This window comes from Rhinolophus sinicus, chromosome X (assembly GCF_036562045.2).
Source record: "Rhinolophus sinicus isolate RSC01 chromosome X, ASM3656204v1, whole genome shotgun sequence".
Taxonomy (NCBI): domain Eukaryota; kingdom Metazoa; phylum Chordata; class Mammalia; order Chiroptera; family Rhinolophidae; genus Rhinolophus; species Rhinolophus sinicus.
The window spans coordinates 85599691-85616933 of record NC_133768.1 but is presented as its reverse complement, the minus strand read 5'-3'; the positions used below and the strand labels follow the sequence as shown (position 1 = coordinate 85616933).

The 17243-nt window shown below is 38.4% G+C and overlaps 1 protein-coding gene across 13 annotated transcripts in view; it reads left to right on the top strand.

Annotated features, from left to right (window-relative positions):
• The first annotated feature begins 343 nt into the window (after positions 1-343).
• The window catches only part of THOC2 (THO complex subunit 2), a 152773-nt gene continuing 135873 nt past the window's right edge, over positions 344-17243 (top strand). For 3 of the 13 annotated variants that reach the window (XM_074324165.1, XM_074324163.1, XM_074324162.1), the window contains exon 1: positions 12856-13043. In XM_074324165.1, the coding sequence (XP_074180266.1) occupies positions 12973-13043 (71 nt within the window). In that variant the 5' untranslated portion in view covers positions 12856-12972. Of the gene's footprint in view, positions 601-3064; positions 3219-12853; positions 13044-17243 lie in introns of those variants that run through there. The other 10 variants (XR_012493507.1, XR_012493508.1, XM_074324169.1 and 7 more) reach the window with 6 other exon arrangements.

The following is a 17243-nucleotide window of genomic DNA, read 5'->3' as shown; positions in this document are numbered from 1 at the left end:
AGCTGGATCACTCGGTTGGGCGTCTGGTGCAGGAGAATGAACCAAGTGGCGACAGCGGCAGGAGCGGCTCCAGAAGTGACCTGCCAACGGGAGACAGGAGTCCCTAGGGGAAAGAGGAGGGGGGGAGGGGGAGGGGGAAAGGAAGGGGGAGGGGAGGAGGAGGAGGATGGGGAGGGAAGGTGAAGGGAAGGTGGAGGAGAAGGAGAGGGGGAGCGGAGAGGGGGAGGGGGAGAGGGAGAGGGGAAGGGGGAGAAGGGGAAGGAGGAAGCGGCCACAGAGGAGGAGGAGATAGCATCCGGGGCGGCGAAGCCGGAAGTTGGGGCTTGCGGCAGCTATAGTATCTCCAGCGGGGGAAACCCTAGTTCGGGTCCTCGGAGTTGCTGCTTCTCCTAGGCGGGGCTGATTACACCCTGCCGCCCTGCTGTCCTGTCGTTCCCTTCCTTCCTCTCCGAGTGACCTGGGGCTCTGCATCAGTCCAGCTCCCATCTGACCCCAGGCTAGGCCTGCCCGCCCGCCTGCCCCCACAAGCCGGGTTTTTTTTTTTGTTTTTTTTTTGAAAGGACCAGTAAAATAGACAAACTCCTGGCTAGCCAAGCTAAGGTAGGAAAGAAGAAAAGGAGGAAGGGAGGGAAAAAGGGGGGTAACATATTAATAATGACAAAGTAGGTAAAAACACAGATATATAAGATATTAAAAGGCTTCTAAGAGAATATCGTGTGCAACAAATGTGTATATATAGGAGGAATGATATTGACCCATGAAAACCTGAAGAAAGCAATAACTATAGAAGAGAATGGAAAGTCAGCAGGTCCACTTGCTTTGACAACTAAGTTCTAGCTAACCTTTACAAAACAAATAATTTTAATATTATTTGGTCCCTTCTAGACCAGTGTTTTTTAAAATATCTTCAGTGAAGGGACGGTTTTTTAAAGATTTACAATTATTGTGGAGATACACTTTTGTAAAATTCAATGAAAATAATTAGAAAAATGAAATAAGCAATATGCAAGCCCATTTTTTAAATGTTAAGATTCATCAGAAATAAATTACATTTTATTAAATACAATAAAAACAAATTTAGCATAGGGACAAAAATAATTACAAAAACTGAATGCATTATTCATTGATGAGTCCACTGATCGCTGCTTAGATGTCATAATGATGTCAAATTGTTCTAATGGTTTCTGAACCCTCTTCATTTCTGTACTTATCTCATCATGAATAGGTTACAAACAGTTCACGGACTGGCACCAGTCCTCAGACTACAGAAAAAGGTGGAAAGATCCCAAATTCATTTTGCAAAGCCTTCCATATGGTAATATGATTTTAAAAGATGATAATATTTGTACAAAATATACACATAGAAATTCCAAATAGAACGTTGATAAACTGAATCAAGCAGTGTGACAAATGAATAATACACCATGACCAAGTAGAGTTTATTTCAGAAATACAAAAATGATTCAACATTAGGAAGTCTGTCAACGTAATTCATGACACAGAACAAGGAGAAAGTCCATATTGTCAATAGAAACTGAAAAGGCATTTAAAAATTCAGCAGTCATTCCTAATAAATATTCAAAATAAAATGGAAATTAAAAAGAAACAACTTAGGGATGATAAAGATTGCTTAGCAAAATTCAACAGCAAATATTATCCTAAATGATGAAATAATAAAGTCATTTTCATTAAAATCAGGAATAAGAGAATGATGCTATCACCACTATTATTCAACAGTTTTGGTCATTCTAACTAATTCAATAAGACAAGAAAATGAAGTAATATGTGTAGCAGACTGTTCTCTGTCTTCAAAAATGTCAGGGTGGCTGGTTAGTTCAGTTGGTTAGAGCATGGTGCCAATAACACCAAGGTTGCTGGTTCGATCCCCACATGGACCACTGTGAGCTGTGTCCTCCTTAAAATAAATAAATAAATAAATAAATAAATAAATAAATAAATAAATAAATAAAGTGTTCTCCCCTTCCTTAAAAACACAGTTTTAGCTAAGGACATCTATGAAAGATTACATTTCCCAATTTCTTTCCCTCTCTCTTTTTAAATACCTAAACATTATACTGTGCAACATTGCAAGTTTTAAAAATTAAATGAAAATATGTTACATGAGTGAATTAGCAAATTTGTACTCTCAATACTCTTGTTTACCTTAATGTCCCTGGTGTACAGCTAAATTTTGTCCAAAGACATTTGAATTTTCGTTTAGATTTTTTGCTATTGCTGTTTTTATAATTGCTGCTTTAGTTATTGTTGCTTTGGTAATCCTTGTACATGTCTTTTTCAAATTATAATTTTCAGGTGTGCAATATTATCATTTAACATCTGTATATACTGCAATGTGATCACCCCCAGAAGTCTAGTTACTATCATCTATCACCATGCAATTGACCCCCTTCACCCTTTTTGCCCACCCTTCTGAACCCTCTTCCCGTCTGTTAACCATCAATTTGTTCTCTGTATGTATGCATTTGTTTTCGTTTTATTTTGTTTGTTCATTCATTTTTTTAATTCCACATATAAATGAAATCAGACAGTATTTGTCTTTCTCCTTCTGATTTATTTCACTTAGCGTTATACCCTCAAGGACTGTCAATGTTGTTTCAAATGGCAAGATTTCATTCTTAATATGGCTGACTAATATTCCACTGTATTGTATATATACCACATCTTTATCCATTCATCCATTGATGGATACCTAGATTGTTTCCATATTTTGGCTATTGTAAATAATGTTGCAGTGAACATAAGGGTGCATACATCTTTTTGAAATAGTGTTTTCATATTCTTCAGATAAATACCCAGAAATGGATACATGGTAGTTCTGTTCTTAATTATTAGAGGAATCTTTATACTATTTTCCATAGTAGCTGTACCAATTTACAGTCCCAACAGTGTGTGAGGGTCCCAGTTACTCTTAAAGCTAAGTGCAGCCACATGACTGTGTTTGTACCAGTAGAATATGCACAGACTTAATAAGACCAATATGTCCCTCAATTGTTTAAAAGGAAATTACTTGCCTTAGACTTTTCTCCTACCCTGCTCCCCACAGGCTGGAATATAGACATAACTGTAACTCAGCTTCAATGGTGCAGATGAGTTCAACACTCCAGTAGGATTGCAGGGCAACAAAATGAAAGGAACGTGGGTCACTGAATGCCCTTGAAGAACAAGGATGTTCCACCATCTGGACTAGTCAAGACTTTGTAAGAAACAAAAAACTTTTATTTATACCATTATATTTCTCTCTCTCTCTGTTTCTCTCTCTCTCTCTCTCTCTCTCTCTCTCTCTCTCTCTCCCCCCCCCACCCCCTACTCTACCTCTACCTCTGTCTCTATCTATCTCTATCTCTATCTCTCTTAGGTGTGTTTAGCTCTTACCAAAACTAAAACAATAGGAATGAATATTAGAAAAATGTAGAAAAATTATTTTAAAATTATGTTTTTAGAAAACTTAATAGACTCTAGTTTTGCAAAACTACTAGAAATAATACAGGTTTTTGGTAAGGTTGTTAGTTATATGAAAATAAGCAAAAAACAATAGTATTTGTTTATGTTATCAATAACCAGCAAGAAATAGTAATGGGGAACTATTCCATTTAAAACACTGACAAAAATTTAAAATATCTAGTAATGAATGGAAGAGGAAATACACAGGATTTATATGAAGAAAACTATAATTTCTTATTAAAGAACATAAAATAAGATCTGAACAAATGGAAAGACATAATATAAGACTATTCATCTTCCCTAAATAATAAATATGTACAATTCACATAGGAATTGCTGTAAAAGTCTCAACGAACTGGATTAAATAACTTTACATTTTAATTATTATAAAAATTAAAATTGTATTTATTCTTTTAAGTGAGTTAAATATTCATATGGTTTAAATTCGAAAGTTGCCAAGAGACATGCAGTGATAAAACTCTCTTCCACCCCTCCCCTCAGCCATTCAGTTTTCTTCTACATATGCAGTTTAGGCTACCAGTTTCTCCCGTATACTTTCAGAGATAGTTGAATCACGTTTCTTACACAAGTGGTAGCACAATATGCACATGTTCTTCATATTGCTTTATTTGTCTTAACAATGTAACTTTGAGATGTACATGTACAACTGTACAAAGTGCAATGTAACTTATGTAACTTTGTTCCTTTTTGTATACAGAATTTCAGTTTGTAGATATACCATCGTTTAACTGATCCCTTTTGATGGAGAAATGCTTTTTTTTTTAACAACATCCTGCTATTACAAACAGTTTCAATGAATAACATGGTACATACAATTTATATATTCCCAAGTATATACGTAGGATACATTTCTAGACATAGAATTTCTGAGTCAAACAGCATGTACATTTTAAATTCTTACAGATATTGCCAAATTGCTCTCCATAAAACTGAATGAATTTGCACTCCTACCAACAATGTATAAAAGTCCCTGTTTCCCTGTATGCTTACAAAAAGAGAATTTTATTAAACTTTTTGATCTTTGCTTATCTGTGAGGCGAGAAGGGTATTTCAATATGGTTTCGTTTTGGATTTTTCTAAACATGAGTGAGTTTGAACATGTTTTCATAAGTTTAAGGGCCATTTGTATTATGGTTTTGTGAACTGTATGTTCATATTCTTTGTCCATTCTACTGGGTTGTTCCTCATTTCCTTACTGATTTTATTGTAACTACTTATGTATTATGGAAATTGGTCCTTTGTGATATTAGTTGCAAGTATATTTTACCAGATATTAAAAGTACCATAAAAATCACCATAATTAAAACAGTATGGTATCAGTACCGGAATAAAAATTATATCAGTGAAATATAATTATCCAGAAACATAATCCAAATATGAATAGTAAATTAATATATAACCAAAGCAGCACTTTAATTCAATGGTTTGATAAATAGATGTTGGCCCAATTGGCTGTCCACATGAAAGAAAATGGAGCCATGCCTCTATAGGATACCACATCAGAAGTATGATCTAGATGGATGTTCTTAATGGAATTGATAAATATTTTGGACTGGGTTTGCCTTGCTTGCCTATACTGCCTCTGCCTAATTCTACTGCCTCCTCATTTCCTTCACAGGTTTCACTCTCCAGTAAATCCTTTGCACTCCTAACTCAGCTTCCGCTTCCTAAAGAATGGAATCTGTGACAATCTCTTTTCTAGGGGGGAATGGGACACTTATAATATGTGGCATGCACTGAATGGTGATTATTCAAATTATCACCCATGGTTCCTTGAAATAGAATACAAATGGAGGGCAAAGCTTTGGGAAATCAAGTGGCTAGAGCACTTAGTACCCATGGTGACAATGATGATTGCAAAAAATGTGACTAGGGCTAACTGGCTCTGATACGTCTAGAGAGCTTACACAGAAAAGAAGACAAACGGGAAGGCTGGAATGCATAATTCAGATCATAGTGGAAAATCAGAGCTTCACTGCCACCCTTGAAGTACTCTATTTTTCTAGAGCCACAGGACAGATAGGCCTGCAAATCATGCTCAGGGACTGATTATAAATGTTGCAGAGATGAAGCATCAATTGAAGGTATAGCCTTGCTAGGACTCTTCAGTTAATTTAAGGGCACTTCTTGGGAAAGAATAGGACCTTAACATATTGGATGGAAATATTAGGGCATAAACAGATGAAGCTGAGAAAAATTTAGCCTCCAATCCCTCTGAACCTTCTTTGCCAATAAAAATAGTTCTACATCTCTTATCTAATGGTACCAGCATTCCTCTGCGTAAAACCTTTTAGCAACTCCCACTGGGGTGTTTGCTTTACAAGGAAGGAATGCTGAGTCTCCTCAGGACCAACCCTGCAATATTTCATTGCCTTGACTCCCATAAGGATCATTAGATTTTAGTATAGCCTATATGCCCAAATGCCCAAGGAGAAGGGAATGTTAAAGTGGGCCTGTTATGTGCAACCTGTTCAGTACCTACCTCCAACTATACTCACAGGAGAACTGTGCAGTAGAGTTTCTAGGAGTTTGGGATTTTCAGTTTTAAAGCCATGACAGTCCTTGGTAAATTGGGACAAATTGGTCACCCTATTGGGAAGACACTCTTCATTAAGGCCTGAAGAAATTACACTGGTGGGGCGGCCGGTTGGCTCAGTTGGTTAGAGCGCAGTGCTCATAACACTAACATCGCCGGTTCGATTCCCACATGGGCCAGTGAGCTGCACCCTCCACAACTAGATTGAAAACAATGACTTGACATGGAGCTGAGCTGCGCCCCCCACAACTAGATTGCAAACAATGACTTGACATGGAGCTGATGGGTCCTGGAAAAACACACTGTTCCCCAATATTCCCCAATAAAAAATAAAAAAAATAAAAGATAGGAATTTGGTGATAAGGAGGCCTAGGAAAGAGATAAGCATATATGCATAGGCCTCTTATAATGGGCCAGATTGTGAAGATCTTTGTGTTCCACATAACTGCCCTCAGAGGGCATCTTCTGTGGAGGAGGCTCTCAGTAACCAGGTGAATAAGATCACCTATGTTGTTGTTGTTAGCTTCTTTCTTTAGCTACCCTAGTGCTTGCTGAATAGGCCTATGTACAAAATGGCTGTGGCAGCTGGGATAGGTGTATGTATGTGGGCTTCCTTCACCAAAGCTAATCTGTCTACCATCAGTTTGAATTGGCAACCTGCTTATCAAAAGAGACCAAATGCTGAGGCATCAACATGGCACCATTTCCCTGGGGACCAGGTAGTCATCTGGTAGCAGATTGGCTACACTAAACCCCTTCCATCATTCAGGAGGCACCAACTATCTTCATAGGAATAGATGCATATTCTGAATATGGATTTGCTTTTTCTGCTTGCAGTGCCTCTGCCAGCAGCACCATGTGGACTCACAGAATGTCTGATTCATCACCATGGTATTCCACCCAATATTGTTTCCAACAAAGTAACTCAGTTTACCCTGAAGGAAGTGTGGTGATGGGCTCATCCTCATGGAATTTATTGGTCTTATCAAGTGTCCCATTACCCAGAAACACCAGGCTTGATAGAATGGAGAAATTTCCTGCTGAAGGCTCAGTTATGGCACCACAGCCTGAAAGTTTGGGGTATTGTCCTACAGAATCTAGTATATGCTTTAAACCAGTGGCCAGTATATCATAGCATCTCCCTTGTAGCAAAAGTGTATGGGTCCAGGATTCCAGAGATGGAGGTGGGAATGACCCCTCACCCCTGAAGTATTTGCTTCCTATCCTTACATCTTGGACTCAGTGGGTTAAGAGGTTCTAATGCCTAAGGCAGAAATCCCCCCCCCCCGGGAACATATTGGGATTCTGATGTTTTAGAGGCTGACACTGCCTTTTGGCCATTTTGTGCTCCTCACATTGTTGAACGAACAGGCAGACAAGGGTTCACCGTACAGACCAGGGTGGTCTACCTTGATTACCAAAGGCAAATTAGGTTGCTATTACCCAGTGGAGGCAAGGAGGATTATGTCTAGAACCCAGAGTCTTCACTGGGGTGCTTCTTATCACTCTCTTGCTCAATAGTACTGGTCAATGAAAACTGGTAACCCAATCAGGGTAATATTATAAGGATTCCTATCATGTGGGGATGAAGGCTTAGGTCAATCCACCAGGTAATGTATCCTGTCCTACTGAGATGCTGTAAGGGAAACATGGAGTGTGTGGCAGGAAAAGGAATCTATGATTACCTACTTAGAGCTTGCTTCCAACTACAGAAGCAGGGACTATACCAACTGTGTTTTATGTTTATAGCCTCCCTTTCCCCCTTTTACTTTATATGAAAAACACTGGTGGTGGCTAATATTTTAAATTTCATGTGGTAATATGAATAAGTTGACATCACCCTGTAATGATACAGTAGTTGATGGTACTTTGTACATTCCATTTGAGGGCATAGGTTTTTCATCTGGACAAAGGGCAAGAGTAGTGTGGAAGGGCAAAAGGAATGATCAATGCTGGAAGTTCTCTGTTTTTCCTTTTGAGATACACTTTCCACCCTTCTCCACCCTGCTCTGTCCTCTGATCCATATTAACTGCATTTGCCAGGCTCTCTTGCATTATGGTTTCCTGTAGCCATCAGCCAATGGGTGGTATCAGCAGATCAGATGATAGAAAGAGAGAAAGGTCAGGATACTTATATCTCAGGTTCCCTCTCTGCTGAGATGTAAATTGGCAGTAATTCCACTATAGAAGGCCATAGATCCTGTTGAATGTTCCTTTCTTTTCTTTTTTTTTTAACTTTTATTTTATTTTAAGTGTATTTTTCCAGAACCCATCAGCTCCAAGTCAAGTAGTTGTTTCAATCTAATTGTGGAGGGCACAGCTCACAGTGGCCCATTTGGGGATAGAACCGGCAACCTTTTTGTTAAGAGCATGTGCTCTAACCAACTGAGTCAACTGGCCGCCTCCGCCTTTCCTTTTTATTTTGTTTTATTTTATTTTACTTTTCCTTATTTCTTTAGTTTTTTTATTAACATTGTTATGTACACCTGAATATTTATTTAGTTTTTAGTAAGTCCCCTTTCCCCTTCAGGCTTAGGTATACTACTTCCAAGTGTTGCTAGCCCTGAGGTGCTTCACCATCCATTTGTTGGTTTCTCTCAATCCTGCAGCACCCTTGTGCATGGTTCCCTCATTAAACTCTTTAATTATCTCCTTTGAGTATGTCATGTGTTTCCCGTCATGAACCCTATACAATTCCTAGTGTTTGTTTATACATACCTTCTCCTTTTTTATAATCAGTCTTGACAGAGGTTTTTCAGTTTTATTAGACTTTTCAACAAACACATTTTTTATTTTATTGTTATTTTCTATTGGATATTTTCATTTTTTATTAATATTTGCTATTTTAAAATGTCCTTATTTCTGCTTTCTTTCATTTACCTGTTATTGTTTTTGCAACACTTTTTTTATTATTGGGGAATATTGGGGAACAGTGTGTTTCTCAAGGGTCCATCAGCTCCAAGTCATTGACCTTCAATCTAGTTGTGGAGGGCGCAGCTCAGCTCCAAGTCCAGTTGCTGTTTTTCAATCTTAGTTGCAGGGGATGCAGCCCATCATCCCATGAGGGAATTGAACCTGCAACCTTGTTGTTAAGAGCTCGCGCTCTAAATAACTGAGCCATCTGGCCACCCCTGTTTTTGCAACTTCTTAAATTGATGCTTAGCTTTTTTATTTCTGGCCTTGTTTCTTTAATAATACAGAAATTTAAGGATATAAATTTCTTCCTAAACACCACTTTAGCTGCAACCTATCATTTTCTATTAGTATTTATATGTAACATTTTCAGTATTGTTCTGTTCTAAGTATTCTAATTTTTACTATGACCTTCTCCTTTGGCCTGTGATTTATTTCAAAGTATGGTTTTAAATTTCCAAATATAGTGTTTATTTTCCAGTTGCTACATACAATGTTCTATGTATATCACTAGATCAAACTTGTTCACTTTGATGGTCTAATTTTCTACATTTTTACTGATTTTTTTGTCTATATATTTCTGAGAAAGATGAATTAAAGACTACAGAATTGTACACCTGAAATCTATGTAACTTTACTAACAATTGTCACCCCAATAAATTTTAAAAAAAAGACTATCACTGGGGTGGTAGATTTGTCTATTTCTCCTTGTAGTTGTGTTAGTTTTTGCTTCATATATTTCAAAGAGGTTGAATGAGTACATTCCAGATTAGTACATTTTCTTGGTGAATTGAAAATTTTATCAATTTATAGTAACACTCTTTAAATCTAGTGATTATTTTTCCCTTAAAATCTGTTTTGTCTGATATTAATAGAGCTGTGACAGCTTAATTTTTATTGATCTCAGTATTGGCCTGTTATATTTTCCCCATCGTTTTTACTTTTAAACTTTGTGTCCCTGTGTTTCAGGGATGTCTCTTAAAATTAGTTACACTTCTTTAAGTATAACCAGTCTGATAATCTTTACTTTTAACTGGAGCATTTAGTTTACTTATATTTTATGCAATTATTGATATATTTAAGTTTAAACTTCCCATTTTTCCTTTCAAAATAAAGAGTACAAAAGATTTTAAAAAATAAATCTATCATCTTCGTCTGTTTCCTTTGTCCCACTTTTTCAAAAACTTTTCCCTCCTTTCTTGCCTTTTTTGGATTGATTGATTTTTTTCCCTCTTTCATTGTTTTTCCCCTGTGGCAGTTTGGAAGATATATAATATCCTTTTGTGTTTGTGGTGGTTATCCAAGAAATTTTAATTTGTATATTTTACATAACTAAGTTAATTAAAAAACCTTTGCCAATATACAGCATTTCAATGGACAGTCCCACAAAGGGTATGACATTTGTATTCATTCTTTGATTATTTTACCTTGTTTTGCTTTATGTGCCACCTTCTTGATCCCATTATCTGTTTTCACTGAAATGGTAAGATTGCCTAACCTTAGAATTATTGAAAATCAACTTATCACTCTATTCCCCAGACTGTCAACACTGAAACTACCAAATCCCTAGCCTTTACCACAGACCTAAATCCCTGCCTAGTCCATTGGTACCCAAGTGCCAGTGAGATCACCAGGGAACAGTACTCCCAGCTGCTGAGACAATGTCAGTTAGCAAAAAACAGGTAAGCCAATAACAAAGATGCAAAAGGTATAATAGCTTTGAATCTTATAGAGCAAAAAGCCAATTAGCTGTGAGGAATTCCTAAAGGAGTCATCATCCATGTAAAAATAGTTCTGCAGGCTCTAGGAGAAGGAAACACCAAGGCCTCAAAGGGCATCACTGCAGTCAGGTCATACCACATTTGTGGTATACTGAGTAGTGTATACTGCACACAGTTCAGTGTTTGGAAGGAGAAATCACTGTGATACAGTAGTACCGTAAGCCACAATACAGCAGAATATTGTAGCTCAGTGGCTCTCAACAGGGGGCTATTTTGCACTTCAGGAGACAGCAATGTCTGGAGATATTGTAACAACTAGTGTGGGGAGTGCTACTGACATCTAGTAGGTCCAGGCCAGGGATGTGCTAAACATCCAAGAAGGCACAGGATCGCTCCTGCCCTCCCCAAAGAATTATCTGGCTTCAAATGTGGATAGTGTCAACTGCTGTAGATTATACACTGAATACATAAGTAGCAGGATAGTGCTTCTTGTATCACAGAAGCCATCCTGTAATAATGATTTCAAATTTTTTTAGGGAAGTATCATGATACAATGAGGATTCACTATGCCATTCTGTTAACACATGAAATACTCCACAATAATGAAAAATGAGAAGATTAAAGGGCAGTCATATTTCTGAAACTCCTTGAAATGGCAAAAAGTTTTTATGAGCAGATGTCATTGAAACTGAATGATGTATATTTTCTAGTGGGTTGCTTTAGAATTTCAAAATCAGATAGGACATTAGGAGACTAGATATAGCTGATGAAATACAATAATAAACAGCGTAGCATTTTCCCAGAACTATTCTGAATACAGTCTATTGCCAAATTGAGACAATATTAGTTCTAAAGTTCATATGTTAATATATGTGTGGTAAGATTTCTTCATTTTGTTTGTCTGTATTTTCTAAATTTTCTGGTAAAGATATATTTTTGAAACCGTATTTTGAAAAGTTGCACAAATAGAACAGAGAACCCCTGTATGTCCCTTACTCAGATTCCCAAAATATTCATATTTTACATTTGCTTAATCATCCTATCTTTTTTGTTTTCTGAAACATTCTAGAGTAAGTTGCAACATAATGCCCCATTATCTCTAAATACTTCAGTGGGCATTTTCTTAAATACGGACTTTCTATCCCTATAACCAAGGTAGGAGTACTACAAACCAAGAAATTACCATTGATGCAATGTTATTACTTAACCTATAGATATTCAAATGTAGTCAATTGTCCCAATAATGCCCTTTTTTAGCATAAGAAAATGTTTTTTCTGGCTGGGGATCAGCTGTCACTACCGTAGTTTCCGTTAATCTGGAAGAGTTCCTCACTCTTCGTCTTTAGTGATCCTGACGATTTTGAATAGCGCAGGCCAGTAATTTTGTAGACTGTCCCTCAATATGGGTTTGTCTGATGTTCCCTCACGATTAAAAGCAGGTTATGCGAATTTTTGGTATGACCAGTACTACAAAATTGGTTCGTGTTTTTCTTAGCACCTTATTAGGAGGCACATGATGCCCATTTGTCTAATTTCTGGGGATGCTTATTTTCATCCCCAGATGAAACATTGTTTTGTCAAGTTTTTCCTTAAAAGTTTCTATTTCGCCCTTTGAAATAGTATCTGGTCGGGAGATACTTTGATACTAAGTAATGTAAACAAGTTGTTTCTCAAGATACGTACTTCCCCCCTCCCTTTGCCTAAGGTTACAAAGACGCGGGAGACACTGTGGGGTGTCGCCACTGGTGGCTGCGTTTCCCAGGGCCGATTTCTCTTTTCCTCGCTAGACTGTACTAGCATAATGTCTGGCACACAGTAAATGGCTACTTCTATGGGTATTTTTATTTTTAATCTCAGCAGTTAGCAAGGTGTATTGTAATCGAGCTGCTTATATATTTGTCTTTCCCACAGACTGTGAGCTCGTTGAGGGTAGGTATCATGGTTTATTGTTTTTCTATTCCGTGTCTAGCACATATTAGGTGTTTGGTAAACATATGTTTGAATTAGTAGCCTTAAGTAGATACTACGGAAGAAAAGGGCTCCGAGTCGGCCTGGGGATGGCACTTTTCCCGTTCGAAAGGGAAGTGAGGGCAAGGGTGGCTTAGGGCGCGGCCAGCGACGTCACTCTGCGAAGGGGCCCGCGGGTCTGGGCCACCTCGTTGGCCACAGGGCCTTAGGCTTCTTCAGGGTGGGGAGGACCGTGGAGCGGGAAATCGAAAAGTGAACTCGCAGCTCCCGGCATTCTCAGTGGGCGGTGCTCCCCTTTGACCTCTAGCTCGCGTGCTACACATCCGGGCTTCTGTTACTAGTGAGAGGAAGATGGCGGCCGCAACGGTGGTGCTTCCCGTAGAGTGGATAAAGAACTGGGAGAAATCTGGGAGAGGCGAATTGTGAGTGTCCGAGCTGGAGGCGGGCGCACGGACGGGCCGGGCCTAGGAGTTACTCTCACATGTGAGGGGAGGTTGCGGGGTGGGGGTGGGGGGTGATGTGTCCCCTCCCCCATTCGGGCGACGGGTGTGGATGGCTAGGAGTTTCGAACTCGGGGAGGAGAGCTACTGTTACCGCCGCCGATCTCCTTCCTTCCCTGGCCTCCCCGAAATCCCTGCTGCCCGCCGTAGCCTGCCTTCCTTTAGCCTCTTAGCAGAACTCACGTTTCGTCCTTGCACTCCTGCTCTCTCTTTTTGTCCCCCTCTTCGCTTGAGCTCACTTGGCTCCTTTCTCCTTACGGGGCCGCGCCGGGTGGGTTCGGACTTTCCATCTCTCTCTGTTCCATTTCTTCACTCTGCACCCGTTCGACTCCGCAGTTTGGAGCCCAGAGCCTCCTCTTCCAGAAGTCGGAGGAGGGCGAACCATCCCGGACTCCTTCCCCTCTTCTCAGCCCGCCGCCGGGAAACCCGGGGCGTCGCGAACAGCCCCTCTTGTCACCTCTCGTCCTCCCGGGGAGCGGTCTCTTGGATTGTCCCGGCCTCCCGGGGCGCCGCTGGCCGTGGGAGAAGTGTAGCAGGGATTGTCGCTTTCCACGAAGACTTACCGGCATTTCTTTGCTCCATCTTTTCACCTTAGAGCCATTTCGGGTTGGACTCAACTTTCGTTATTAAATGTTTCCTAAACCCCATTTTGTCCTGGGACTACAACTAATTTTGGCAACTCTCCAAGGTTCTCGAGTACCTAGAAAAACGCGTTTCCTTTAGTTATAAACTTCCCCCCGCCAAGTAATACAGAAAATAGTAATTTGCCATACCAGCGGTTTCCTCGCCCAAAATTTCAGCGCTCTCGGGGGCAAAAATATCGCTTAAATAGTAAAACAAACCCCAGATTAAAGAAAAAAAAAAAAAAGCAACAGCACAATTTCTCATTTACTTCTTTGAATCGATTTATTAGCTAAAGCTCAACCCTGTATGAGTTAACGCCTCAGCCGTTTTTACCATCGTCGCCCCCTATCCCCAAGTAGTCAGTTTACGGTTGCTGGTGGAGAAGATAACGAATCTTTGGAACTTCGTTACTTAGAACGAAACGCACAGGGAACGTGTTGCCGGATCTTGCACATGTGTCGTATTGCCTGCCTATATGGCCTCTCCACCCCCCCCTCCCCGCATTCGCACTGCTTTACGAAGTCTTAACAGTGTGAGCTCTAGAATTGGATTGCCTGGGTAAGCGGCCTTCTTAGCCACTTAACTGAGTGACCTTGGGTAAGTTCCTTAACCACTTTGACAGTATCTCCTTGAGTAAATTGGGAATAAGTACTCAAAGGATTGTTGTGAAGACTAAGTAATGCCTGTAAAGCACTGGGCTTATAATAAGTGCTCAAGTGATAGCTATTAAATGTAATATTATTCCAATCTTTAGATATTTAAACTTCCTGGACAGCTCTTGCACTTAAAGTCTGTACCACGAAGGTGAGCAGTTAATTGGTCTCTCTTTCATGTGTACTCGTGTACTCAACGAATTGAGACCCTTGAAGAGTGGGGGCTGTCTCATTTATTTTGGTTCAATTCTCCAGCCTCCCCCCCACCCCAGCCTTTCTAGTATATGCTTAGAGTGCTTGTTGGCTTATTAACTGATAGAGAAGTCTGTTTGATAGACATTCATTATTAACTGGAGCATTTTCCAAATCCTCGTACTGCTAGTTAACAAATAGCTGTTAGGTTGCATGTGCAGGGAGGACAAGATGGGAAGTTACCAAACCAAACCATTATCGTTATCTATATTACATTAGGATACCCTCCCCACCCCAACCGATAAATCAGTTCAGTGTTTTGTTTGCTTTTAAAGCCAACTTATTTATTTAGGGGCTGTCATTTTTGTAGATAGCTCAGCTTCCACCTTCCAGCTAACTGTTTTTGACAGTTTTACTATTATGACTGTCACCTTGGAATGAGTAGTTTTAGGGCTAGGAGGTTGCTTGTGACACAAAGAAATGCTGCTTGGCTTCTGATTGGCAGTTGGTGAAAAAAACTGTGATGTAGGAGATCAAAATTCCTACTCAAAATGGAGTTTTCGATTCACTTTATGTATATTTACATAACCAGTGCTACCGGTCATACTTCTGTGTTTGAAGAGCTGCTTCAAAACTGTTATTAGGACTTACATGTATATCGTTATTGCATGTCTTGTGGAATGTGGTTTGAATTTCAGTAGCTCCAAATCAGTATAGTCAGTTTTATAATTGTATCCGGTTATATGAAGAGAGTTTGAAGTTGCTACTTGTGTGACATAATGAAGTATTTTAAATAGTCAAACACATCACCATCCATCGACTTCATTTATTTGATCTCTTTGCCCTCTGAAAACTTTGTTGCATATAGTCTAACTGGATATTTTGTATCTTGCTAAAGATAGATGTTAGGGTTTTCATTTTATTAGAACAAATGATGTAACTATATTACAAAAAATCCTTTCGTTTTCTTAAAACAGCCTCTTAAAAATAAACCAGCAACTGGAAATGTTAAAAATGAAGGTAATGTGCCAATAAATTATTAGTGAATCCATTTATCGATCTGGCTTTTAGAATATGACCAATATTTAAAATTATATCTTGGATGGATTTTTCCTTTTTAGCAAGATAAATTAGCAGGTGAGCTTTAACTTGACTGAAAATTACTTTTTTTTTTTTTATAAAGGCATGATGTTTTTCATGAGGTTCATTTCTTTTTGTTCTCTTACCATTGTAAGTCTGTATTCCAGGAGTTGTTAACTGTAGCATAGTAGTGTTAAAGCAACATATGAGATGTATGGGGCATTTTATAACTTTAAGAGAGGGCAAATTCTTAATTGTGCCTCATGAAAAGCAACTGTTTATTAAGATGGGAAGTCTTGGATTTGAAGAATAAGTTTTGTTAGGAAATTAAGGAGAAAAAAAACTATAATTTGCCTATCTGAGTAGTTAATCACATACTTAGCTAACCTGTTCTTTCCAGAAATACTGATTATGTTTTTAATGGTAAATTACAGAACTCTTTTTTTTTAAATTGAAGTTTATTGGGGTGACAATGGTTAGTAAAGTTACATAGGTGTACAATTCTGTAATACATCATCTATATATTACATTGTGTGCTCACCACCCAGAGTCAGTTCTCCCTCCATCACCATATATTTGATCCCTTTTACCCTCATCTACCACTCCTCCCCCCAATTATAGAACTCTTGAAATGATTTTTTCCAAGAGATATCAAAAGGACAAAGGAGAACTACCAAAACATAATTAAGTGTCCTGTCCAGTAACACTTAGATTACTCTTACAAGTTTCACATCTAAATACACACACTTTCAAATTCTGCGACATACGCAAGATATGGATTTAATCACTTTAATTTTGGAATTAGCATTTTCATTTCTTGATGATTTCATATTAACATGGGACTTGACATGATTAAGCTAATAAGCTTACATGTACTGGTAGATCCAAAGAATTCTGTTTTTGGTAGAAATCATTCAGTGAATTCAGCATTTCTTTGTGTTACAAGCAACCTTAATGTAGGATTTATGTTCCAAGCTCTTAATCTGAAGATGTTCGCCTCCTGTCAATACTTAGTCTAATTTTGAAATATTTATATTTGTTGAATATCATCTGTTTGAAGAACTTAATTCTTTAAAAAATTTACATTTCACTTAGAGTATTTTAGGCCTTATTATTGATAGTTATAATAAAGTTTTAAAATTTAATTGTCAAATGTTTTGGTTGCCATTATTTTCTGCTGCTACTAAATTATTTTATATATTCCAGGACTTATCTAAGTACATTTGGATGTTCATTAAATGTTGTCTGATTTGAATTTTTTGGAAGGAAGTAGAAAGGGGGGTGGAGTTTATGGCAAATAATCATTCTAAGAAATTTTAGTCTTGGTAGTTGAATTTCTTTTTCTTCAAAAAGTGCTTTAAATTCAACTGAAGCTTTATCTGAAACTTTTTCTTCATGTCTTAGTTTTCATTTGGCATTTATTTTCTCATTTCGATCTGTATTCATGAGTTAAATACAAGTCTTGGTCTGTTTTCCTGGTAAGAGAAATGCATTCTACAGAAATTGTTGGAGCAATATGAGATTTTCTAGATTACTACTGTTTTCTTTGTTTTTAGAAAAAATATTCTACAGT